The sequence below is a fragment of the Oreochromis niloticus genome, linkage group LG22 (assembly GCF_001858045.2).
Source record: "Oreochromis niloticus isolate F11D_XX linkage group LG22, O_niloticus_UMD_NMBU, whole genome shotgun sequence".
NCBI lineage: Eukaryota > Metazoa > Chordata > Actinopteri > Cichliformes > Cichlidae > Oreochromis > Oreochromis niloticus.
The window spans coordinates 25,617,840-25,645,065 of NC_031985.2; the positions used below are offsets into that span (position 1 = coordinate 25,617,840).

The 27,226-nt window shown below is 42.2% G+C and overlaps 1 protein-coding gene across 4 annotated transcripts; it reads right to left on the bottom strand.

Moving 5' to 3' along the window:
- Window positions 1-4,961: 4,961 nt before the first annotated feature.
- Window positions 4,962-26,831, bottom strand: smap2 (small ArfGAP2). Of its 4 annotated transcripts, none has more exons than XM_003448914.5 (9): window positions 26,369-26,831; window positions 12,639-12,772; window positions 11,337-11,501; window positions 11,122-11,181; window positions 9,197-9,254; window positions 8,809-8,966; window positions 8,534-8,714; window positions 7,993-8,435; window positions 4,962-7,914 (listed from the first exon to the last, which is right to left on the bottom strand). In XM_003448914.5, exons 1-9 carry the CDS (start codon window positions 26,472-26,474, stop codon window positions 7,789-7,791), a joined length of 1,431 nt encoding a protein of 476 aa, XP_003448962.2. In that variant the 5' UTR covers window positions 26,475-26,831; the 3' UTR covers window positions 4,962-7,788. The 4 variants fall into 4 exon arrangements, with proteins under 4 accessions (XP_003448962.2, XP_005453906.1, XP_025758061.1 ...); XM_005453849.4 differs by having other exon boundaries at window positions 7,993-8,432; window positions 26,369-26,828; XM_025902276.1 differs by lacking the exons at window positions 12,639-12,772; window positions 26,369-26,831 and adding an exon at window positions 11,660-12,594.
- Window positions 26,832-27,226: the final 395 nt, after the last annotated feature.

Genomic DNA, 27,226 nt, shown 5'->3' on the forward strand with positions numbered 1-27,226 from the left:
GGATTCATCATCCCAGTTCAATTGGAATAGCTGGTTTTGGTAAATGAGGGTTTGTCTTTTCTGAACTGGCCTTAAACGTTCCACCAAGAAGCAAAACAAAGGATAGCGTAGCTGCCTGGCTGATGAAAGGATGTGGTTTATGGCAAAGAGGAAGGAAAAAACAAAACAAAGGGAGCTGTAATTTTATACCTGTGCTTTGTAAATGTTTTCTATGTGCAGTATTTGATAATGTAAAACTGGTATTTTTGTGGTTTGTACGCTGCAAAATTGATTACTTAAGGTGCACGTAGTTTTGTAAGAAAATAGAACCAAACTGAGGAGAAAAGGAAAAAAAAACAATGGGATTCAGAAGCCTGTATTTGCATGCCCTTTGACATCTGGACGCAAAGTCAATAAAGTTTATTTGAATCACAGACATTCATTCTCGGTGTCTTCACTTTTCTAATGCAAGTCGTGCATTCTTTGTGTATCGTTGATGAATCTTTGTTCAAGTCATGTAAAAGAAGAGCTGCATTCTTTGCAATGGCCACCAGAGGGCCTCTCCTCCCTATGGAAAAAGAAGTCAAATGTATAAAAGTCTATGAGGAAAAAAACACCATTAATGACCTCAGCAAACACTTTTCTCCTGAATATATGGCCTCAGTTGCTACTTTCACACATTTTTAATACAGCAAGATGCTCATGTTATAAATTATGATCTCAGTTAGATTAAAATGGACAAAGAAGTAGGCCACACAACAAAGCATATGAGTCAGCCAACATGTATGGCCACTAGTGGGCAGTAGAAACAAGCTTTATAGTATTACACAGTTGCACTTTTAGTTGATTTTGAGAGCTTACAAGGAAACCACTTACTACTGTTTAAGTCATGCACATGCAGAGCATCTGTCTATACTCAAACTACCTTGAGCTTGGTGACCTGTACATGAGGCCAGAAAAAAATTACTAACAAACTTCCACAGTAGTATTAAACATCTATGCAGCCACTCCTTTTTTATTGACAGCAATCAAGCAGAATCAGCAATTTTCTGCAGAATCCAAACAATTCATGCAGAAGAATCGTGTGAACAGGCACTTGTGTGGTTTAATAGCGTAAGAAATAAAGAAAAGGGACTAGAGACAAAGGGGTGATACACACTCTTTTCCTCTAGTTCTCATCCAGAACTAGAGGAACTACCTGTTAAGCTGTGGTCTACAGGACCAACAGACGTAGGACTAATTAAAGGAGCAGATCCTGTCGTAGTAAAAACCACCACAACTTACAGGCCAGTAAAGCCACAGTATCCCCTCACAACAGAAGCCAAAGCAGGAATAAAACCAGTAATTGCAGACATGGAAAAGGCAGGCATTTTGAGAAAAACAACTGAAGTAACCTGTAACACGCCCATTTTCCCAATGAAAAAAGCAAATACGGGAAAGTACCATCTGGTACATGACCTCAGGGCAATAAATGAAGTAACAGCACAAATCCCACCTGTAGTAGCAAATCCACATAACTCACGGCCGTCATACGTGCCTGTCAACTGCATGAAGACCGAGACATAAACATATACACTGACAGCCAGTATGTCTTTGCTGCTGTGCATCATTTTGCAAAAATCTGGCAGAATAGGGGGATGGTTACCTCTACTGGCAACCCAGTGCAACATGGGAATCTTTTAAAGGCACTGTTGGAAGTGATAATATTGCTGAAACAGTTAGCATTATGTAAATGTGCTGCACACCAGAAAGACAACTCAGATGTCACTAAAGGCAATAACTTTGCAGATCAAGCAGCAAAAGCAGCAGCACGACAACCTATAGACACATTAATGTCTGACTCCTCAATGCAAATACCACTTGATGTGCTTATAAATGAACAGAAAGCTGCACCAACTAGAGAACAAAAGAGGTGGTTAAAATGTGGAGCTCGGCTGGAGAACGATTTGATGACTTGTAATGGCAAACCAGTACTACCAAAATCCTTACACAAAACAGCAGCATTAGTGACACATGGGTCTACTCACGTGTCGACGGGAGGAATGGTAGATATACTCTCTAAACATTTCTACACCCAAGATTTCGAAACTTCAGCAAAAGTATTTGTCAGAACATGCATGATTTGCCAAAAAAACCTCAGACCGAGAAGAGGTCATTTTCCCACACCACCTCATCCTTTTCATACAATCCACATGGATTTTATTGAGCTAAATGGATGCCATTTAGCTCAATAAAAGGCTCAAAATACGCTCTAGTGATCATAGACGTATTCTCAAAATGGCCAGAAATCTATCCAGTAAAAAAAGCAGACGCCATCTCAGTTGCAAAATGTTTATGCAATCACTTCATTCCAACATATGGCATCCCCACTCTGATAAGATCAGACAATGGGACACATTTTGTTAATGAAGTAATTAGTAAGGTCTCTGAAGCACTAGGATTCAGCATCAAACACCACTGTGCTTACCACCCTCAAAGTGCCGGACTCGTGGAAAGAACTAACGGCACAATAAAACAGAGACTGAGAAAATGCATGGAAGAAACAGGGAGACCATGGCCTGAGTGTGTAGGCCTAGTAAAAATGTGGATGAGACTGACACAAGGTTCTCAGAAACTCACACCTTTTGAAATCATTCACGGAAGACCATTTCCATTACCAATTACAAGTGAGCCTATAGATAAGTCAATAAGAGAAACTACACTAGCCGAATGGATGACTAAGTTACTTGAAAATAAAGAGATTGTTCTAAACAACCAACTGCCAAGTGACATCTCTCCAGTGTCTTGCAGGTTGAAACCAGGTGATTGGATCCTGATCAAAGTGCTCCAAAGGAAAAATTGGAGTTCACCAAGGTGGGAAGGTCCTTATCAAGTGCTACTCACCACACCTACTGCCTGCAAAATAGCAGAAAGACCATCTTGGATCCATCAAAGCCACTGCAAAAAAGTGAGTGACAACCTAAACGTTTAGACGCCGACACCCCTAACTCCTGGTGATCTACTGGTGGAGGGAGGGCTGATCGGGTATACCCCGCCTTCTTCTTCTTGCCAGTAGTCTACTCATCAGCGGTCACAGGTGTGTCTGGTCATCATGAAGACACTCGTCCTCCTAGTGGCTACTGTTGCACTCCTGGTGAGTTTATTAACACTCACCCGAAAGAAAAACGATGAACAACACCACCTGCAGACAAGATGGACACATGACAACTCACATCTCCGTGACATGACACAAGACCACATTCATCCATGGATGAACAACGCATGGTATCGATATATACATGACAGCACACCCAGAAAAGACTGCTATGTTTGCTCCTACATGCCCCCAACGACACAATACGCCACCTTGTACGCGAAAGGAATGGACATAATTCAAGCAAAGTGTGCCGCGAGCTATGCCAGCCTTGGGTATCAATTCCAGGGAATCGTGGTCAACCATGAGGAACCTCTCCAGATAGGACTGCGAAATGGCACATGTGACGAATGGTTCTGGGTTGACCTGAAAGTGAAGCACAGAAGTAAGGCTAAATCATTCCCAGTCTTTCTTGAAAACTATGGGAATTTGAGCCACAGCCTATGCTACCGCCAAGAGAACGGATCCACACCAATGGGAAACACCACCAACTGCAAAGCAGTACAGACACACGCTCCTGGAGGGCCCGTGAAGAGCAACAACATCTCAAATGGCACCTTCTGGGTGCAAGGGATGGCCTGGATCTGTGGCCAACAGGCCTACTTCATCCTTCCTGGGAATTGGACAGGTCAGTGCGCTCCCATTTTCATATCTGACCACACCTTCAAGATAACCATAGAGGACGCCACGTCAACTTCAACATCAACAACAAGGAAAAGACGAAGCACCCCGAACCTCAAGCAGCATGATTCTGTGTGGGGTTCCGATGTCCCAGAGGAATTCAAACTATGGACTGACAGACAGAAAGTTACTCACGCACTCTTCCCATGGGTGGGGGTAGGAAAACACGCTTTAAGGATAGAGACTCTGAACTACCGCTTTGGACTTTTTCTGAATGCTTCATGTAAAATCGACGACGAACAGGATCAGGAAATTGACGCCCTGCGCATTGCAGTAATGCAACACAGGGTAGCATTGGACATGATTCTCGCTGAGAAAGGCGGACTATGTATCCTTTTTAACAACACATGTTGCACATACATTCCAGATAATGTGCACTCACCGAACATGACTGATGCTCTGGAAACACTCAGACAACTTCAGGATGCGCAACAACGAGACTATGCCACAAACACAGAAGACTGGCTTACGTGGCTTTTAAGCGGCTCTTGGAAGTCCCTGCTGATTAAAGGCCTTGTTTTTGTTGGTGTTCTTCTGCTGTTGTTGTGTCTGTTCACTTCATGTGTCATACCTTGTTTGAAGAACATGGTATCAAAAATGGTAACTGCCTCAATTCATGCTTACATCACCCTATCACAGAATGATGGAGATGATAATGAGATAGACACCTGGATATAACATACTCACAAAACCCACTATTTTATGATGTCTTGGCTAAAAATGTCTACAAGTGGCCATAGATTGATGCACTGTTAGTGGTTGCTATGTACATATATAGAAGGAAAGATCAAACAACAGGTGGGAATGTCAAAAGATTTCAGGATTTTGGGATTTTTATTATTATTTTATTTTATTACTTTATCTTTTGCTCTTTATGTTTATGTTTGCTCTTTCAGTAAGTCACACTTTGTGCAGACTCCTAAATGGGGAAGTTACACTCTGTACTCCACAGGAAGCCTGCACGCAGCAGCTATTTTGTCTCTTCCTGTATCTTTTCCTGTATGTGCTTTTAATAAAAGACTGCTTCTTTTTGCTGCAGAGGCGAGTCTCCCTGAGTCTCAACCGTGTACACGTTAAACCTGTCTGAGCGTTTTATTCTGACCTGAGTTGCATAACAGGAAAACTCCTGACACCCAGCAATGAACACAACAAACAAAACAACATAAAATTTAACCAAAACAATATTTATTTGCATGTTTTCACAGGGACAATTATCATATGTCACATATACATTGTTAAATTTTATTGAAATTGTGTAAAGTGGGGCAAAGCATGTGGAAAAGAAAAACTAATATACAGAACATGTTGTTTAAGAAACATAATATACAGCGATATTTTGATAAAGAATTAAAATATACAGTATCTTGATCGACAAGTACGTACAAAGTTACATTCCTTTATTCGTTTTTGTTTCATTGAAAAAATATCGGACCAAAAAAAAAGTAGCCTGATCACAAATGGAAAAACTCAGGTGAGGCCTGAGCGTCCACAGAGGTGGACTTGCACTGCCTTTCCAGAAACTTTTGTTGACTGACAGATTTGCTGTTGCTGTGCTGGATGTGCTCTCTCTTATATAAATGTTGCTCTCAGTGGAGAAGGTGACTGCTGCTGTCACACTGTTGTGAAATAAGACCTTATATGCTGCACATAGGCACCTCCTATATTGCTGCCACTCACATTAAAAGCAGCATCTTACCAGCTTAACACAAGTGTCAAATAAAATTAAATAAGAGAAACACAGCATTTCCATAAGCATTTATCAGAAAAGGCAGATTTAGCAACACTTTTAAGAGAAATCGGGGCACAGAGATGGTTTGTGTGGGAGAAGCGTACAAGCATCAGCTTAAACAGACGTGAAAGATTGTGGTTTTACAATCGCTTTATGCTTCACGATGTGGTTTGGCCAGATTGTTAAATACTCCCATCCCCTCTCAAAAAGAAAAAAAAAACAAAACAGCTCACTGTTTGCCCCCAACGCAAAGGTGAGGCCGTTACAGCAAAACTGGAAACCCACAGGATGCCATCGAGCACAGACATTCCAGAGACACAAGGTGTACGTTTCTAGACAAGGAATATATAAAAAACAAAAACACACCGAAGAACAATTGCGCGCGATCAAACGAGTCAACCGAGATCACATTCAGAACATATGTTTTACCTATTTTTTTTTATAGTTTTTTTGTCAGTCTTTGTCAAAGACTGAGTCAGAGGGAGAAACATTCAGAGAGACACATTCGCAAATCTTAACAAACATACAGTACAGTACATACAATCAGAGCTAGATACACATTCTTTTCATGCAATTCAGTGGAAGCATCTGAAACCCGGCTGACCTTCACCTTGAAGTTTTCCGTCTCTACTCCCACTTCTCTGTTCACCTCCTATTTACAGACATTCAACGTTATTTGAGGCCACTAATGCACCAGGTAGATTCTTAACTGGAGGTGTGCGGGCGCTGATGACACTGCATGCAAAATGATTTCTTTCTTCTTTTCCTTTTTTTTAAGTGTCCTACCCTTGGTGAAAGAACAGCACAGTGAAGACAGTGATGCCGGACTGCTGAATTGCTGTTTTTTTTTTCTATTAATCACTAGTTAAGTGGTTGAACAGGAATAAGCATACAGGAATACTGTCCACTTACAGTAAAGCTAGTGTTGATCTTTGGTCTCCCAAAATATGGTTTTGGACTTTTGACACTTTAAAGTCAAGATTAAAGATTCTAAAAGAAGCCCTCTAGAAATTGAGATGAAGACATCAATATTACGGGCTGTGTAGGTAGGTTTTGTTGCTTGAATTAAATATTGTTAAATGAGTAGAAATTTCTAGATATATGTTGCTAAAAATGGTTATGTGTATTTGTCTTCTGCATGCAGCATGAAGGGACTATTAGGCTAGCCTAGCTTTTATATTTGTTAATGATTATTAAGTGAATTAGCAGCAGCTCATCTCACTTATGTGAAAATATACTTTTGAAAAGCTCTAAATCTCTACCTTGAAATTGGCTGAATAAAGTTGTAGTTGCTACACTTTGCAAATATGGCTGCTGTTAAAATGTAGCTATGTCTACGGTGGCCCTGAGAGGTCACATGCACTGCAACTGTAGGAAACACCAGCAAAACAGAAAAATTTTGCAAAAGCACCACAGAAGTTGATTAAAATACAATGGACATAGAAAAAAAAATTCTGACAAAACACAATGGACACTGTAGGTACATGGTTGCTGTTAGCCGTTTACTGTTAGCTGTTAGCCGTCACATTTTAGCCAAAAACATTTCTGTTGTGTTTTGTGAGATTTTTTTCTGCTAGCTTCTCCAGTGTTTTTCTTTCTATTTCCATTGGGTTTTATTGACCTTCCATTATGTTTTGTGTGCTTTTGCACCATTTTTCATTTTTGCTGGTGTTTTATTAGGCTGCAGTGTGTTTGACCTCTCAGGGCCACTGTACATATCATCACTAAATGTCGCTCCATCAGTTGGGTAAATACTGGTAATGTAGGGCTAATGAATTTAAAGTATGAGCCACCTATTTAGGTTACCAGATTATATATCTCGGTCTATTTGAGCTTTTAAAGCTAGGCTAACCCCAATGCCAACCCCAGTGCCATCTGATTAAATAAGAAACAGTGCAATTCTGCAGCTGCTTGATACCCTCATAATGTTTCTGCACACGAGCGCTCTCTCATAAAGGCTAGGCAGAAAGAAAGCTCTGGAGTCCTAACCAGTGGCCTCAGAACCCCCTTGTCTTAGTCATCATATGAAAAGGTCCTGAAGGCAAACATGGAAATCTGCAGAACATGGCTATGCATGAGACGGCAAGAGGAAGCGCGGCCAGAGAGGAGAGAGAGAGGTAGTAGTGGTTTCTCAAACCTTCTTCTTCTTCTTCTCCTCCTCCTCCTCCCTTGCATCAGAAAATGTTTAATGGAGAGTCTGATCCACGGCGTTTCTCTTCTCCTTTTGTGGGTCGTTGGCACTCCATCGAATCTCAGATAGACAAGCTCATTTCCACACGTGCGCTGTCATGTGTGCCGAACTTGGAGCTGCTGAACCTCCCATTTGTTGACCGCTGTATCCCATCATACCGCTGGTGTTGTAAAGATTCACGCCGGCCATGTGCTGAGTCATCTGAAGGGCACAAAATGAACTTTAGCAACACATCCACTCCTCTTACAACTTTCAAAACCCCAAAAAACAAACACACACCTGGCTGATGTTCCACTGTAGCTGCTGGGCTTGCTGGACTCCGTAAGCCTGCTGCTGGGGTAATGCGGGCAAACCCCCAACCTGCTGCTGCTGTCCTATCATCCCACTTTGTTGCTGTCCTATAATGCTGTTCTGCTGCTGTACCATCATTCCAGTTTGCTGCTGTCCCATCATTCCTGTCATGTAGGGCGACGGCACAACGCCGCTAGGCTGAGCTGTGACACCCTGAGCACCCATTAAGCCATTCTGCTGCCCCATCATGCAGTTCTGCTGAATTCCAATCATGCTGTTTTGTGGCACCGCCATCACCCCGCTCTGCTGCTGCCCCATCATGGCCATCTGTGATGTCATCATAGTGCCTCCCATTCCCCCTGCCTGGGCTAAAGAATGGTATGGACCGTACGGGTGTGTTGGATATCCCATTTGGTTCATGTACAAGCCTGCTGAGACAAATCACAGACACCAATAACAATGAGCAGACTATCACCCTGTCAATATCCAGATCTGGACCAGATCTGACAGAAATCTTTTGAACTCTCACCATGTGCGGCCATACTGCTGGCATGTACCGAGGGAGTGGAGGCGTACAGGGAAAGAATGGAGTCCTTGGATAGTTTCTTGACTGTGCCCTCCTCTGCTTTGGGTGCTGGGCCTAAGAACAAGCTCAGATTCTCAGGCACTGAGGCAGTCACTCTGCTCTGAGGCATGGTGCTGGAAACAGACTGGACAGACACAAGGCAAATAATAAAAGTCTGTCTGAATATACGCAAATAAAAACACAGCAGCTTATAGCATGTACAGTGTGTTGTCTACTACCGTGCTTTTTGTAGAGGAAGCAGGGGAGGGGGCTGCGAGGGAGCTGAAGAGATCCAGGGCAGAGTGTGCAAGGGCTGCGTTAGACATCACTGGGCTCTCATTACTGTCTGGAACACATCCTCTACCATTAGACACCGCAGGGCTTGGAGCTGGGGCATCTAATAGAGGTAGTGATGATAACAACCGTTTCAGGTATCCACGTTCAAAACAGTTCATCTAATTAAGATTCAGCTTTCCGTCCTAAAATAGATGCCTGACGTGTTTATTTGCTTTTTAGGTGCAGACTTGCAACATAAAAGCAGTTCTATATTAAGACAGCAGTTTCCTGGTGTGCTAATTTTTTGGTGTTAGTGTAAGCACATGCGTGCAGGTGCATAAGGCAGAATACCTAGTCCGAGCAGGTCTGTGACAGACTGGGAATCTGTCTTTGGGCTGACGTCTTTTTTCTGTCACAACAGAGAAAATCAGTATAATTAATGCAACAATTCTGCACCGGCGAATGAGTCTGTCTGCTGATTCTTTTACTCTTCACACTCACTAGTAGGGATGGGTATCGAAACCCGGTTCTTGTTGAGAACCGGTTCCCACTGTTTCAATTCCTTGGAATTGTTTGCAATTTTTGCAAACGATTCCCTTATCGATTCCAATCGCCCCGAATGACGTCACCACATTGCGGAGCATCATTTACCTGGCAGGAAACACGGCGCCTAAGCGGCTCAAACACTCAAAAGTTTGGTTATACTTTACGAGAACGGATGACAACAGGGCAACTTGCAATACTTGCAAAGTAGATATTTCATTTAAAGGAGGAAACACTACGAATATGCAAAAGCATTTGCTCACAAAACACGCGATAACCTTAAATGAATGTCGTGTTTTTAATTCCGCTCCGGACTCGTGAATCTCAACCCAGCAGCAGCGGTAACGTTTGCACGTCCTCTCCCGTTAATGCGGCAGGTAAATAATCAACTAACAGTGCATATTATGTTAGCGCGATCTGCCTTATTACAAAACCTGCCATTACTGTGCGCTGCATTTAGGTGACCATGATGAGAGAGACAGACAGAGTCTGGCTGGCAGTTCTCGCTGCAGTGTACCGTTAGCGTCTCCTTTCAGGCCAGGATAGACAAATGTCACCGAGCAGTGACTAAGTTTGTGGTCAAAGGCTTGCACCCATTTGCCCCGATTTTCGGTAAGTGAATGTGTTTAATTGTAGGCAGGGACATTACTGGATATTCTTGTGTAATTGCTACAGAATAATTTATGTTATACTTTGTTATTGCTACAGAAGAATATTTATTTTATTATTTTACATTTACAATTTTTTTTCCTGGGGACCCTGTGACACCCCATTGAAGAGCCGTAGGCTGTGGATCTCTTAAGAGCTCACTGTTGGGTTTATAAGGCCATGTTACTCCTAAATTTCTATCTTGTTGAAAGAGAAGATATAAAACAAAGTTCTAAGCTAATCGACCTTAGTGTTCTCCTTTTTAAAAATAAGAATCAATAAGAGAATCGATAAAGAATCGAATCGTTAAACAGAATCGAAAATGGAATCGGAATCGTGAAAATCTTATCAATACCCATCCCTACTCACTAGTGATATAAAAAGACTGTTCCATTCAAGTCACCACAAGAAAGGTTACCAGCTTTTCTCTGCCTTTTGTTGACACCTTTTCAAATACAAGGATGACCAAGGTTTATAATTAAGTTCAACAAGAATGTTTCATTTTCAATGTTTCACTTAACTTCATCTCATTAGACAATATCATAGAATTTTTAAAACAAGAATGTTTCATTTGAAAAATTCTATGATATTGTCTAGTGAGACAAAGTTAAGTTCTACAATATGCATCATCTGTCCAGATGCTAAAATGTTTATATCAGTTCAATTCAATTTTATTTATATAGCATCAAATCACAACAGTTGACTCAAGTTGCTTTGTTTTGTAAGGTACAGAGTTTACAAAAATACAGAGAAAACCCCAACAATCAGACAACCTCCTATCGGTGCCAAGTGTGAAGGAAAAACTCCCTTTTAACAGGAAGAAACCTCTGGTAGAACCAGGCTCAGGGAGGGGCAGCCATCTCTGGCAACTGGTTGGGGGTTAGCTTTGGACCCTTTTTTAAATGTTGTTCGGGCTTGAAGTCAGGGAGTGTGGTTGTGTCTATTTACTGCATTAGACTTTGGTTGCCTCTTGAAATTTTTTTTATTAATTTAGAAACTTAACAACATAATAAAAAAAACCCAAGATAACAAAGGCCAGAATGGAATCTCTGGTCTATGATATGAACATGGAATGGTGCACCTACCAATTTCATCTTCTCAAATACAACTGGCTCCTTTGGGATGTTGTCACAACTCTTTTCTTTCTGCACAGAGAAAAGAAGTGGTTTTGTTTGACGACACTTAAGGTTGGTCGAGGGTAGCAGATAGGAAAGAAAGAGAAATTCACTCTCCAAACCTGTTCTGCAGATTCTGCTGGAGACACAAGAACAAACACTTGGATCCGTTTGTGTGGACTCACCCTGAGCATCTGGATGTCAATAACTTTATCCATGTATTTCTTCTTTTCGTATTTGTCCCTAATGAAGATCTCGGCAGCCTGGTCTGTCTCGGGACGCTGGAAGCACTCGGGTAAAAAAGCCTCGTAGAGCCGTTTGGCCTTGGCATTTCCCATCTCTTGAACACACTGGGGACACCAACAGAGAACGAAATAACTGACACATTGCAAAGAAATCTAGTAATGTTCAAATGCAATATCCAAGGTGTCCTTGTTAAAGTGTGGTTATATGAAAAAACAGGATTCTTACAGTTAGAGCTGTGGAGAACTAAAGAAAAAGTGCTGACCAAAGAAATCCCCTCACACTGAGAAGCATCACGCTGACTGTCTAGTCTATCAGACCAGACGAGATGAGCTGCATACTAAAGAGAAAGAGGCTACTCGGAGGTGGAAAATTGTCAGTTATACTGAATGTGAAAATACCAACTACCAGATAAAATAAGCATATATACATATAGTAAAATTAAATAAATTATTACTATTACTAAAAATTATGTTGTTTATTTTCTATCCATCTCTATATTGCATGGAAATCTATTTTATTTAAAGGTTTTACTTTCTGAAAGATTTTCACAAAAGAAGCAACAGCTTAGAATTTTGGGAAAACAGGCATTTTCTTGTTAACAGTCTTATGCAATGAACAATACCACCTATTTTAAAATTTAACATAAAAATCTAAAGATACAACCAACACATGGTTCATTTGTGTTACTTTAGCATAAAGACTCAAAACAGAGAGTCAGCCAAACATGTCCGACCATTTAAAACAAACTCACTGATTAACACAATAATCTTATTTATTTCAATTTTTAAGTAACCGGTTTAAAAATGAACAGTAGTGGTTTGATGGACGGTAGGCATACTGCATTTTCTCAATCTTATGCTAAGCTAATTGGTTGATTGTGATTTGGATTATATCCACAGTTTAACACCCCCCCCGATTACATATGTTTTACTGGGTATTACTCCTTAATAGCCAACTTTCTTCTGATTGGATGCCCCTCACTTGGCTTCCACAAACAGAACCCATGCCTTGTAAGCCACCTTCTAGTCTGAAATGACCATATAAGGAAATTTCAGCCAGGCTAGTGTCAGTTAAGCTAATTAGAGAAACTTGAAAAACAAACAGACAATCAAAAAACAAATAAGAAAGCAAACATTTATAGCGTTTAATAATCAGGGACAGTTCAAAATATTTAACCCAATATTTATAAGCTTTTGGGGTTTTTTAGGGGTTATCAAATTTTCATAGTGAAGACCTCCGACCTGGACTTGCTCCTGCGTCCACTGATCCAGGTTGACAGACTTGACCTTGGAGATGTGAACCCCCAGGTTTCGATGGATACCAGCACAGCGGATACAGATGAAGATGCCCAAATTCCAGGATGCCCATCGTGGACCTGGAAGAGCGACAGAGGCGGGGATATGAAATTTAGAGGAGAGGAGAGAGTCTTCGCAGAGGAGCGATGCAAGGAGGTGGTGATAAGTCAAGCTAAAGGTATAAAAGAGATTTAGGTTAAACAAGAAAGAGGGCTAAGTGAGTAGACTAAAGAAACATGAGGGAAAAAAACGATTAATTTTAGACCAATTATAAAGAGACGAGTCTGAAACCTCAATTATGAGTCTGAACTCAGCAGGGAACACATCTAATCCTGTGTAAGTCATGCGGTGGCCTAACACATAATAGGATCCAATACGAGAGTTAGCCTACATAACTGAGAGGCGAGAGGAGGAGTACAAAGTCCCACAAACACGCACCACACACACAAGCAATCACACACACTCAGGGCCTGGATACCTGCAGGGATGATTACTCATTTGGTCAAGAGCCTGTGTGTGTGTGGGAGCACTGTGATCTGAGCCAAACGTATGGATCCACTCAGATTTTGTGGAGACCTGTTTATTGCTTATGCTGCATATGTTTTAGCTTAAAAGCATGCTTGCAAATCTTCCTTCTATATTCAGAACATAAAATAAATAAAAACACCATAGATGAGCTATTTATTTATTTATTTTTGCTCAAGATATGCAACCATCCTCTTTGGGGACTGCACTCAGCTTCAAACAGAATTTTTGTGCTGCTCTTACATCTTTACCATATCTCCCTCCTCCTCTTTCCTTGCCTCCATCCCTTCCTGCGACTCTCTGCCTCCACTTCTCCAAACCATCTCTGCTGTGAGTCCCTGCAACCCTGCTGCCACAAGTCCGTGCACTGTGGCCTTCACGCCACTAGGGGGAAGAGCAGCTTTTCGATTTGGATTTTTCCTTATCCGGCAGATAAAGTCATTGTGCAGAGCTTAAGAAAAGGCCATTCTATGCAAATGAAAGGGGAAGTCGAGTTTGAGAAGGGAAAAACATGCAGCGGCATGTTCCTCTTTTCCTCTGAGAAAAACACTGCAATGAATAGGCTCCTTCTTGAATCCTACTAGAATTCTGTTTGGACTATTAAGAGTTAGTTTTCAGTTTTCTCCATCTTTTTAAAATGCGAATCACAAATGCAAAAAACAGAGGGTCACCATGTGCACTGTTCTTCCTCACTGTCTAGCTGCAGCATTAGCTGTCATGCTGGCTAATAATAGTAGAATTACTCTGCAAAGCCTGCTTAGCCACTGTACACGCCGGCACAGACACAGAGAAAGACAGAGACGCTGTCAATAGTGTTGAAGTCCCTGAACACTGGAATTAGTTTGTCCTTCTCATCTCTTATTCTAATGCTCTCTCTGTGCTCTGGCCGCCATTCCCTATCTTTCTCACTATGGCTGCCTCCCTCATGTTCTCCTTTGTCTGCTTATATCTCTTTCACAACAGTTCCATTTCTTCCTTTCTGTTTATTTTCTGCCCTCATGTTTTCTGGGATTTGTGGGAATGCTTTTTCCATTCTTTGCATACTGGAAAGTTTCTCTCTTTTTTTTTTAGCAACGCACAGTTTTGACTGATGTCTCTTCAAAATATAGGCGAGTCATAACAATTGGATCAGCTGTCATGAAACATAGTTTAGGTGCTCCTGATGTTCAGAAGATGAATCATAGGTGACCTGACCTCTTCTCAATCATCACTATGAGCCTGATGTTTGTGCTTTTAGCTGAAATGTCTTCGAAATTATGGCATGGGTTACAATAGCTTAACTTTGCCTCAACAGGCATAGCCCAACCACTATAAGTTTGTATTTTGTCCATTTAGACACATGAAACATAGATTTCCCTAACATCTGTTATGTGTAACTCTTTATTTACTCATTTGGCCTCGTTTGTTTGACTCCCCTCGGATGGTTGTTTGGTTGTTATGTTGCCAGCAGGGAAGCTGTAGAGTGCCGTCTGGTAGACAAACTATGCAATGTAAATCCCCAAAAGTTGATTCTGTTCATCTGGACGTAACGTATTCAGAAACGTTTCGTCACTCATCCAAGTGACTTCTTCAGTCTCAGCTGAATGCAGGTTTCCCCAATCTTATAAACACCTACAGGCCAGTGGACTCTTTCAATGATGAGGATGTACACATCCTGGACAGGGAGGAACGCTGGTTTGAGCTCTTTTGGGAGTCAAGGAGGTCATTTATGTGAAAAGGGACGATCTCTGAATCGCGGAGGGGGCCCAAGGGTACATCTTACAATGCTGTGATTGCAGCCATTCCCCAACTCTATGTGAATGGTACTCATAATAATAATAATAACAATGGATTGCATTTATATAGCGCTTTTCGAGACCCTCAAAGCGCTTTACAATTCCACTATTCATTCACTCTCACATTCACACACTGGTGGAGGCAAGCTACAGTTGTAGCCACACCGGCCCTGGGGCAGACTGACAGAAGCGAGGCTGCCATATCGCGCCATTGGCCCCTCTGGCCAACACCAGTAGGCGGTAGGTGAAGTGTCTTGCCCAAGGACACAACGACCAAGACAGACAGAGGCTACGTCCACACTAATGCGTTTTCGTTTGAAAACGCATCTTTTTCTCTCCGTTTTGGCCCCCCGTCCACACTGAGACGGCGCTTTCCTCAAGGAAAAAATGCAGCATTTTGAAAACGCTCTCGAAAACGCATACATTTCAAAATGCAGCTGTCCTGTCGCAGTGTGGACACACGAAAACGCAGACTTTCTAAAACGATGATGTATTTTAGTCATGTGATACAGTCATGTGACCAAATAAACAAAGATAGCGGAGTGCATTATACAGCGGTTGTTTTGATTGCTCTCAATTTTGACAGCCCTAAAAAAGATGAATATCAGTTTGTACATGCTCCAGATAGCTTTTCTTCAAATTCTTTAATTCTCACTCGCTTTTGCGCATGCACAGGACTGGAACGTAAGCGTTTTCATCCGTTTCAATGTGGACGCACAACTCTGTGAAAACGACTGAAAACGCCGTTTTCAAATCTATCCGGGCTAGTGTGGACGTACCCAGAGCTGGGAATCGAACCGGCAAAAAGATGAGCTTCCCAACCCCCTGAACTACGGTCACTCATGGTCTTTGATCAATGAGCTTTGATGAAGCTTGATGAAGCTTTGACCTTCCAGCCCATTGTTCTGGTGGTGCTAGTTTCAGTCATTATGCAAATGTACTGTTTATAAGATTGGGGCAACCTGCAGTCGGCTGAGACTGAAGAAGTCACTTGGATGAGTGACGAAACGTTTCTCCCACTGAAAACGCTACGTCCAGATGAACAGAATCAACTTTTGGGGAGTTCCTTATCTGGATGATTGAGCATTCATCAAGACATATGCAATGTAAACACTGATAAATTAGTCAGGTTTGATCAAGAAGTCATAATGTGTAAAATGACAATATTCTGTTCAAGCAACTCAAAGTTGGTGGGTCCTTAGTAAACAGAACCCACTTTGAGGGAAGCAACTGAAACAGCTGGAGCAAAGGATAACATCAATGTCATTCACATGACGGTGGTATATACATTAGTGCAGAGGTGGGCATTTCATTTTCCCAAGGGGCAACATGAGAAACTGGGACTGTTGTGGAGGGCCCCACCAAGAAGATGACCTCAAAACTCTCGAGCTTCAACGTGTGAAAGTTGCTTGCCTGAATTTTCCACAAAGATGACATGCTGTAAGGCTGAACGTTTTATTTTTGGCATTTTGTTAGTCTATGTCGGTGTGTGATGATAGTGCAAAGAGAACAGCAAGTACAACTATTTGTCTATATTACAAATATTACTATTTGTAATATTTCTGGAGTTTAAATAAGAAAGATTTGTGCTGTAAACTGCTCCCCAAATAAATATCAATGTTTTTATGAGATGCTTCATTGCAAGAGAAGAAAGCAGTGCAGAGATGTATAAATTACAGGACATCTTAGAGCAGAGGTGGACATTTTTCCCAGGGGACCTTATGAGAAGCTGGGACTGTTCTGGAGGGCCACACTGTTGATTGAGTTCAACTGAACTCAACTCTGCTCAATAGTAATATTTCTCTTTAAAAGTTGGTGACCACTAAAGGGAGCAGCCAAAGGAAGAAGTTTATTGGTGTGGCCCTTTACAACAGTCCCAGTTTCTCATGTCGCCCCTTGGGAAAATTAATTCCCAACCCCTGCATAAGGGGGGTGGCCAGCCACCTATGTGACTGGAGCATGCATGTCCACTAGTAATTAACAGTGAACAACCTCACACCTTTTCTTTCTTGATTAACGGAATTACGCTAAAATTCAGCTGTAATTTCTATTTATTGTCAATTAGGAAACACCTGTCCTCGCTTACTTCTGTGTTACACTGTAACACAACTCAAAACCGCACTCCCCTCTGAAACCCTAAGATGTAACAAACGCCATAACAAACTACTGGAGTGGACATGGCTGGTACAGCATTCAAAACACCGGGACGCAAGATAATTAATAACACATAATGCACCATGCACAAGCATGAATACTAGTAATGGCGCTGGCCACTTATGTAGGGTCTACAAAGATTCACCACAAAAGTCCAAATCAGCCTTTAGATCAGGGGTGGGCAATCTCAGTCCACGAGGGCCGGTGTCCCTGCAGGTTTTAGATCTCACCTTGGGTCAACACACCTGAATCACATGATTAGTTCGTTACCAGGCCTCTGGAGAACTTCAGGGCATGTTGAGGAGCTAATTTAGCCATTTAAATCAGCTGTGTTGGTTCGAGGACACATCTAAAACCTGCAGGGACACCGTCCCTCGTGGACTGAGATTGCCCACCCCTGCTTTAGATGCTAAACCGATAAACATACCCAGTAAAAATCAGCACTGTCACTGTTAGCATCTTGACATTAGCGCTTAGCACTGTTACAGTTCAACTGAGCTGCTAGCATGGCTTCAGAGTCTTCTTTCCATACACTGCCTTTTATTTTTCTCCCCTCATGCGAAGGTTTAATCTGCTTCCAGCTGGGTATTATGAATGTTTGGAGTCATGGTCCTCAGGTGTGCACAGGAGTGCGCTGATCCAGTGAGCCGGGGGAGCAGAACGAGCACACAGATGAAGGCTACATTTAAGGCAAATTGCACCTGCACACCACAGAGAAGCAGCCTTCTATGGTTCCAATCAATGCTTTGCTTGAGTAAGAACCCATATACAGTGCGTCTGTCCGGCAGCACTGCACACCTCCAGGTGCTTTGAACAGATATAGTAGGAAGAGAGTAGGTGGAGGAGACGTCTAAAAAGGGAAGAAAAGATTGATCCAACGATCCCTACGAACCACTTTTTCTTTGTGGCTGGCATCACAGTGAGTGTAGACTGCTCCACCGTTCAGTAGCAGCGGTGAATACATGTCCTCTTTTCTTGATGTGATCAAAAGAGCGAATGCCAACACCATTTAAAGGTCTAATTAAATTCTCCAGGTCTGACTAATAAGTCCCTTTCTCAGTTTTTACACGGAAAAGCATCCAAAAGCAGAGACATCTGATGAATCACCCTGGCAAAACTAAATAAATAATTAAATTAAAAAATGGCTGTGGTCATGGTTGTGAAACACGCAGGCTGAAGCACATTAGGGGTGGAGAAGGCAGAGCCACAGCGAGAGCCAAAAACAGAGACAAGCAGGAGGGGATTTTTATAGTCATCAAATGGTGGACTTTAGCTGTCCGACGTCCTGCTGGGGTGTAACGGGGGGTATGACGAGCAGAGAGTGCGCACAGAGATCTGTAATGAACTTCGCTGTCATTTACACACACACGTATTTGAATGCTTTTACATACCATTTCTGGCGACTTAGTCATTAACTTCTCATCTTAAACACATCTCTATTAAAAACCCTGTCTGAATCCTTACAATTACAAACACACAGGTGCACACATTGCACCTTAATGATATTCTTGTAGTCACTGATACTGGACGGTCTATGGTCCTAGTTTTACTGGACCTCTCTTCGGCCTTTGATATGGTGGACCATAACATTTTATTATTAAGACTTGAGCACACTGTGGGTATTAGAGGCACTGCCCTCGACTGGTTTAAATCATATCTCGCTGATAGATCCTTTTCAGTTAACTTAGGCACCTTCTCCTCTTCCTCCGCTCCGGTCTGTTGTGGTGTGCCTCAAGGATCAGTTTTAGGCCCTATTCTCTTCTCATTGTATTTGCTCCCTCTAGGTGCAATCTTTGAAAAATACAATATCGCCTTCCACTGTTACGCTGATGACATACAGATCTATTTTGAACTTACTGACGACCTTGCTGTGTCCCTACACTACTTTCAAGAATGCATGCGGGAGGTCAAAGAATGGTTCCTGAGCAATTCTCTTGTTTTAAATGATAAGAAGACTGAGATTGTGGTGTTCAACAGTAAAATCCCTCGTGCCCAACTCGGTGCTGCCCTGGGTTCCTTTGCTAGCTCTTCCTGTGACTATGTCAGTAACCTGGGTGTACAGCTGGATAGCTCGCTCAAACTCGATAAGCAAGTGTCTGCTGTAGTGAGATCTAGCTTCCACCAACTGCGCCTTATCTCTAAGGCTAAGCATTATGTTCCGCATGAGGACCTGGAGAAGCTTATTCACGCTTTTGTGACCTCCAGGTTGGATTATTGTAACTCCTTGTACTACGGTCTTCCCTCTTCTCTTCTTCTTAGACTGCAAACAGTCCAAAATGCAGCAGCCTGCCTCTTGACTGGTACCAGGAAATTTTGCCCTATTACTCCTGTTCTAGCTAGCTTGCATTGGCTGCCCATAAGGTACCGTATTCAATTTAAAATATTACTCCTCACATTCAAAACTATTAATAAATTAGCGCCAAGTTATCTCAGTGAACTTCTCAAACCACATACTCCTGCTAGAACACTTAGATCTGCCACTCAACTACTTCTGACGCAACCTAGATCTCGGCTGAAGCCCCGGGGTGACCGTGCATTTGCTCTGGCTGCCCCAGTACTGTGGAATACCCTTCCTCTTGACATCCGCGCATCTGATTCCATTGCACTGTTCAAATCACGACTAAAAACCCACTTATTCAACCTTGCCTTTCCCTCTAGTTAATATTTCTTTTATGATTTTATATTATGCACTTTTATGCTCATTTAATTTCTTGTTTGCTCTGTACCTGTTGCCTTCCTATGTATCAGTGACAGCTACCTGCTTGCATACCTAGTACTTGCTTTGGTCCTATTTCTATTATCTTCCTTCTATTCTCTATGTTACTTGTTAAGCACCTTGGCATACCCTTGGTTTTTAAGTGTGCTTTATAAATAAAGTTTATTATTATTATTATTGTTAAATACACTGGTCCACCAACTCTCACACACATACAGACTTGTTCATGAGCAGGTACATATGGCCCATTAGCCTACATCCCACAAGGATAAATGGTGCTCTCTGCATGAACCCAGTTAATCCCACGGAGCATCTCAGTCATCAGCGGATCCCACGCCCTGCTCCGCCGCCACACAAAACACACGCTCATGCATACACGCCTTTGTCCCTTACTCTCTAGCCCCTTAGAATCTAAACCAATCCAGATACCCTGCAGCCACCCAGTGACCCAATCTGAGCAAAGCAGATGGAACCTATTGATAATTTACAAAAGGCACACCCACCATCTGTGTTACCATGCAAACATCATGACTGTGATCCTGCAGGTGAGTAATTGAAGTCAAACAGTGTTACATATAAAAAGATGAGTAAGGCAGTCCATATTTTCAGTCCTGCTTTTATGTCTTTTTTTAATCTTATTGCCCACATATTGTTTTTATCCCCTGAAATGTTATAAGATTATTGTGCTGAGTAGTCATCTGTGTTATTTGCTTAGCTGTTAGGGCAATCCCCTACACCAAGATAACCACTATCTATAGAACCAAAAACGCATCCTTAGAACCAATTTATCACCTGGTGAAACAGTAACAGCACAATTCATGTGACATAACTTACCTTTAAAGAGCTTACAGCTATAGGTTTTTAATAACTGCTCTCTTTAAGCTGCTCCTGACATTTTGTCTGCTTCCTGTGCGGCCAATTCACAGATAAAAACCCCAGCAGACTGACGTGTGACCTTATTATACTTTTGTGTGTTTTTCCTACATGGTTGTATAAGGCTGAATCACCAATCAGTTCAAACGGGCAACTCAAGGGCCACGAGAAAAGCCGTGTCTAGGATAGTCTTACGGAAGGGCAATAAGTTTGTTTTATCCTATAGATTGTTACAGTGGTCAGTGCTCATGTTAAAAATGGCCAAAGTTTCAATGTACAAGAACTCTCTAAGAGCCAAAAGCTCAGCCTCAGACTGATTTTCTTTTCACTCTTTCTGTGTTTATACACCACTTTGCATTTAATCATTAATCTCTGGCTCTCCTCCACAGCGTATCTTTTGTCCCGTGTCTCCATCCCCTCACCCCCAGCCAGTCATGGCAGATGGCTGCCGCTCCCTGAGCCTGGTTGTGCCGGAGGTTTCTTCCTGCTAAAAAGAGAGGTTTTCCTTCCCACTATTGCTTGCTGATGGAGGTGGCGGTGGGGTCATCTTATTGCTTTTTTCCTGTATTATTGTAGGGACTTTATCTCATAGTATAAAGCGAATGGAGAATGTGGTTGTGATTTGGTGCTATATAACAAAAGTGAATTGAATGTAAATGACCCATTCATTACAGTTTTTTTCCACTCTTGTCTCTAAATAAAGGTCAAAAGCCTCACCCAACAATCAGAGGAAGGTTAGCTTAAAGAGAGGGTGACCTCACCTCTACTTTTGGTGCTGTATGATGTCAAAGAGTTTGGGGGGGGGGGGGGGGGGGGGTTCTTGCAATTTCACACTGGCACACAGTGAGGACTGTGAATACAGCAGCTCCACTCGCCTGTTGTTTAAACCTTCTGTTTGTGAGGGGCCATCGAATTAGAGGGAAGTAGCTTAAAAGGCGGGGTGGCATTAACGCAAGAGGAGCTGAGCAGGAGCAGAAAGGCTGCAAAGCCCTGAAGATAAATAAGGATCGTTTTGGACTGTGAATCATGCAAAGCTACTCTAGTAGAATTGACAAACAAAATGAAGCTGGAAACAAGTATTACAACAATAATAATCCCCCTTTAAATATTTAAGCTGGTGCTTACATATTCAGCATTCTTAAAGGGATAGTTCACACCAAAAGCAAATGTATGGGTTTTAATTAAAGTTAATAAATAATAGTTAATAAAGTTAACTGGTTTTGGTGATGTTAGCTGTGCCTTCTTTTCATTATAATAGAAATACATGGTTAAAAAACTGCTCACTAACTCAGTAACGTCAGAAATCGTGACCCATTTACTCCAAAACACTGCGGTGAGCAGTTTCTGGTATGAGTTCTTTTCTTGGTAAGGAAGCATGCAGCTGACAACATTAAAGGCTCAGCTGAGGAAGGACTCTGTTAATGTTTACATCCTGTCACGCTGTCACTAGCACGAGACTCTTAAACGGGTAGACGCGTGCGTCCTCCTGCGCAGTGATGCGATTTGCAGGTGTAAAGGCAGGATCAGGGTTGTTAAAAAGGGACCCAGCAGCTTATTTGTGCCGAAGCCCTTTGCAGCTTAATCTGGCCATCGCTGTGTATTAGAGGGTTGTGAGAGTTGTGCGCACAGTAATGTAGCACGGTGCCACCCTCTCTCTGGTACTGAGGCTCTGTACTTTGTGCCAGCCAAGGACACACGCGCAAACAAACACACACACACGTCCAATAACCTTCTTCTCTGAATGGAAATCTCTGCTGACTTCTCATTGGATGAGATTAAAAAGGGTCCGAGGGGAGGAGGAGACTGAGAGCTCATGGTGGAGGTAGACAGCCTGGCATCGTCAGGTGATATCGCCACAGCAACCAGGGCCCAGCATGAGTAAACACAAGTACAATGAAGACAATAAGGGAGACATGCTTTTATGCTCATTCACACACACACACACACACACACACACACACACACACACACACACACACACACACACACACACAGCCCCTTGAGACTGAAGCCAGAGGTTGAAGTGTTGACTACATTATGCACCCTGCCTAACCCTCTGCCTCTTCCCCTGTCTCTTTATTATTTCCTGGCAGTATTAAGGATTTACTGGAGGGGTGTCACTTTATGAGGAAGTAGTAGAAATAAACAAATAGCACACAAAGTCATGCAGCCCAGAGACACAGACAGAGAAAGGAAGTTTGCGGCGCACAGGCAGTAAGCTACAGTCGGAGAAACAGAGATATTGCTCCAGCGGCGCAGTATATAATAGACGAGGGATCGTCTGAGAGTGCTGCTGTTGTGTGTTTGCATTTGCTGGAATAAACACGTTCTTGGCTCCATATACCACACCACTTCCTCTCTGATCATCCTGAGAGAGGGAGGGAGGGAGAGAGGTAGGTGATGAACGTGCAACGGCAATCAGGTGCAAACGAGATTAGACCAAACCTCATCACGAGCCATATGGCCAAAAAAGAAAAAACCCTGATAAGAGAGAGAGGGCAGGGGAGGGCACTAATGTGCTTGAGGTGTGCACTTGTGTGTCTGTGCACGACTTGAATGTGTAGTTTTGAGAAATGCACTACTCAGCAAAGAGGTAAAAAACACTCTCTGAGCATCAGCTCAGATCACAGAGTCAGCCTAATCATTTGAACGGTTTCACGAAAAAAAAAAAAAAAACAGCAGGAGAGAGAACTGTGTAAGCTTTCAAAATAAAAGCTTTTTATAACAAAATAATATTTGCTGTTCTTTAATACTTTATTCATATTTACTGTAAAAAAATTTATTTTGGAACAAAACAATATATTTTAAAAATCAAAAATAATAAGATCTGGCAACCTGTCCAGGGTGTACTCATGAATCACACAGTCACATGTCAATCATTTTCTTTAAACCCATTGGTGGTTAATTCCCTTACTCGCCACTGGTTATTTTTCCTGTTGTGGCCACAATTTAAATTTTTACTGCCATCCCACAGTCACTGCTTGTCACATTGCTACAAGAGCCTTCCTGTGTGGACACCCTTTTAGCAAATTGTACAAAGATTTTGTAATGTGTGAAATCTTGACAGAAAACATGTTTTTTGTGTGTGTAGGTGTGGTTGGCAGGGATGTCAAGCTCTTAAATTGAAAATCTAAAGAGTTCACACCAAGAGAGCCTTTGTGACCATGGTTTTAATATGCAAGAAAAAGGAGAAAAGTAGTAGTAATCAAACTTGTGTAGCTAACTTAAATACCCTTTCTCTCTCCACATGTGCCTGATTTGGGCGTAAAAGGTCGTAAAATTAGCATCACAAATGCAAATATAATCTTCTAAGATATCATTTATTCTCTGTGCTTCTGAAGTCTGCATCCGAGCCTTCAAACAGTATGTAAATAAGCTGCAGGAGCCCGATCACGCTGTGCTGTTTTCAAACTGTCCACTGAGCAGTCACGAGTGTGTTTGCCTGAAGGCGAACAGCATCACTTCTAAATATCTTGTTTAAAAGAGCCAAAGGCAATAGGAACATTAACAAAACCCTGCGTTGTTGTATTCATAGATCTGGTGACTTATTCAGTTTAAATACAGCTAAGACCTTGTGGTCACATGTCATCTTACTAAAGCAATGTACAAATGTGTTTTAAAAGGAAAAAAAAAATGTCTTTCACAAATTAGATATGAACATTCTCGCAGGAGAGATGATGTGCTGTACTTACTTGACAGCTGGAAATGATTTTTTCTAAAGCTTTAATTACACTTTGAACTTGTATAGACCTAGCTGACTATACAGTTTAGCCTATGGATGTTAGATTTTTGTTATTAAGGCAAAACTTTGCATAGAATTCGGTATTGTTATAATAAAAGGATACTAATATGCTCACTACCAAGACTGTGTTTCTAGTCTTAGACTCTGCTAAAGTAGCTTTGCATGAATCAGAGTTCAGAATAATCCTTATTTATCTTCCCTTAGATCTTCCTATGTCTGAGACAAGCCAATTCTGATTGGTTGCCCCTTGTAAACAGAAGATTGACCATATTAAGGACATCCTGATACCGAAAATTCTCTGGGTGAAAATACCTTGTTGATGCTGAAGGTTAGAGGAGAATGGCCAGACAGATTTAATGTTGACAGAAACACAAAGAACCACTCGTTACAACTGAGGTATACAGAAGAGCATCTCTGAAAGCACAACACACCTTGAAGCAGATGCACTTCAAACCCCAGAAGACCACATCGGGTGTAAATCCTGTCAGCTGAGAACAGGACACTGAGGCTACAATTCACACAAGCTCACCACACACGGACAACAGAAGACGTAAAAACGTTGCCCAGTCTGATGAGTCTAGATCTCTGCTGCAATATTTGGATGTTAGGGTCAGAGTTTGCTAGAAACAACATGAAAGCATGGATCCATCCTGCGTGGGGAATATTTTCATAGCAACTAAGCATCGTTTAAACACCACAGCCTACTAGAGTGCTGTTCCTGACCATGTCCATCCCTTTATGACCCCAGTGTGCCCATCTTCTGATGGTTGCCTTTAATGTTTACCTAGTGGTCAGTAACTTTCGTATATATAGTGAATACTCCCATTTGAAACTGGAGTCTGTCTACACATATCATTCTCAAAGTTTGTATTTACCAAGGGTGTCCTCCTGCGTGACAGTGATTTGCGTACACACAGCGCTTCCTTTCAAACATTTACAGTGAGTGATGTTCATCTCGATAAGCCCAACACCGGCTGCATGCTCTACAGAAATCCACCCACCAGGCCCACACAACCTGCATGTAAACAAAAACATTCATTTTCCTGAAAAATACGCAAGAGCTCTTTAACTAACATAAGGAAACAGCCCCAAGGTCTCATCAACTTGTTGATGGCTCATCCGAAAACCAAATAAAGAGCAACCTTTGAATAGTCTGTTTGTTGACTCAAGACTCTGACTGGGTGTATTTGCGACCAAAACACCAGTGTTTACCCACCCTATGGCAAAAATAAAGGTTCAAGGCCTCCTTGAGGCTACACACAAATGAACACATAGAACACCTGACAGTCTGATTATGGTGATTCAGTGTATAAAAAGACAGCCTGGCTCCACTACAATCAAGCAACTCAATAAGTCTCCTTGCTATATAGGTAATCACTGAGAATTGCAGCTCAGTGTTGTAAGAACATTGCAGTGCCTCTTTGTTAAGAGTTGGGTTTCACTGCCTGCTCCCAGCCTGCAAGAACAGTGTGTTCAGGGTGACTCAAAGTCAGCACAGGTGTCTTCAACTCCATCTCTGTGCCTGCTTCCCTGCTCTTTCCACACCGGCTGTCAGACAGCCTGAGCGGCGATAGCTGGAGTCATTTTCACTAATGAGCGCATTTTCTCACTTCATCCCGCCACGCAGTTCTCACCCTTTAAACCCTTTTTAGATCCTATTACTTGAGAGGTAGCTTGGCATGATGTAACTGCATGCCATGCTCCAGCCGTGTGAGGATGTGGCTCCACGTCTTTGCACCATAGTACAATGCAATTGGTCGAGGGATGATGAATGCAGTGCAGCATTTTTTTTTCCAGCGTAGTAAACGATCAAAGAGGGTCGATTCATGCGCCGGCCGCGCGCCTCGGGCACAAAACCCGGGGAAACATGACCCTAATGGAAATCACCTACCTTTCGATTCACAGTCAGCGCAGTATTTGTTCTCCTCCAGCGCCAGTAAAGAGTTGAGGACAGCCTGGTATCTGTCAACGTCTTTCACAGATTTGCCCGTCATCATCCTCCTCCACCACCACCACCAACACAACAGTTCCTGTGGTCTGTGCCGGCTATTGCCAAACGAGCCCTTCACAAAAAAGGAAAGTGTGAGCACGGGCGATCTGCTCCGCCGTCCCTCTTCTTCCTCCTCCTCGCTGTGGAGCGCAGAGTTTGCTTCACGACGATGGGATGATTGCCTTTCAACCAACCAGCATGCGGCTAATTCGAGGTGAAAATATCCCCAATCAGGACGAAGAGGATGCCATGTGATGTCTGAGATTCAAAATGTGATGCTGACTTTGAAGCACATCTGTTACCTATCACTACTATATTCCCTCTCTGAGTGTGAACCCCCTCCCTCCGTCTTTCTCTCTCCCTCTTGTCTTCTCTCCTTCTACCTCACTTTCTCTCTCTCTGTAACACATGGACAATATCTGTAGAGTGCAAAAGGTTATGTTATGAGCAAGAGTAATCACTACACTTATTGAGAAAAAAAACTTTTTAACGACTATAGGTTTAAATTATTTGTCAAGGAATCTTACAATTTTATAAAGCAGGCTTTTAAAACTCACAATATATCAATATATTGCCCGTATCGCCATCGTGTGGTCAATTATGGGAAGAATTTGTTGAGACCAAGAAATTGCGGTCCTCTGTTCCCCTCCAAGACGCAAGAGGGCGGTAAGATAAGCAGCTGAACAAAAACTGCGTCAAACACACCCCTAAAAACTGTAGGAAAAAATGCTTTTCCTTTCAAAATAAAGTGTATTATCT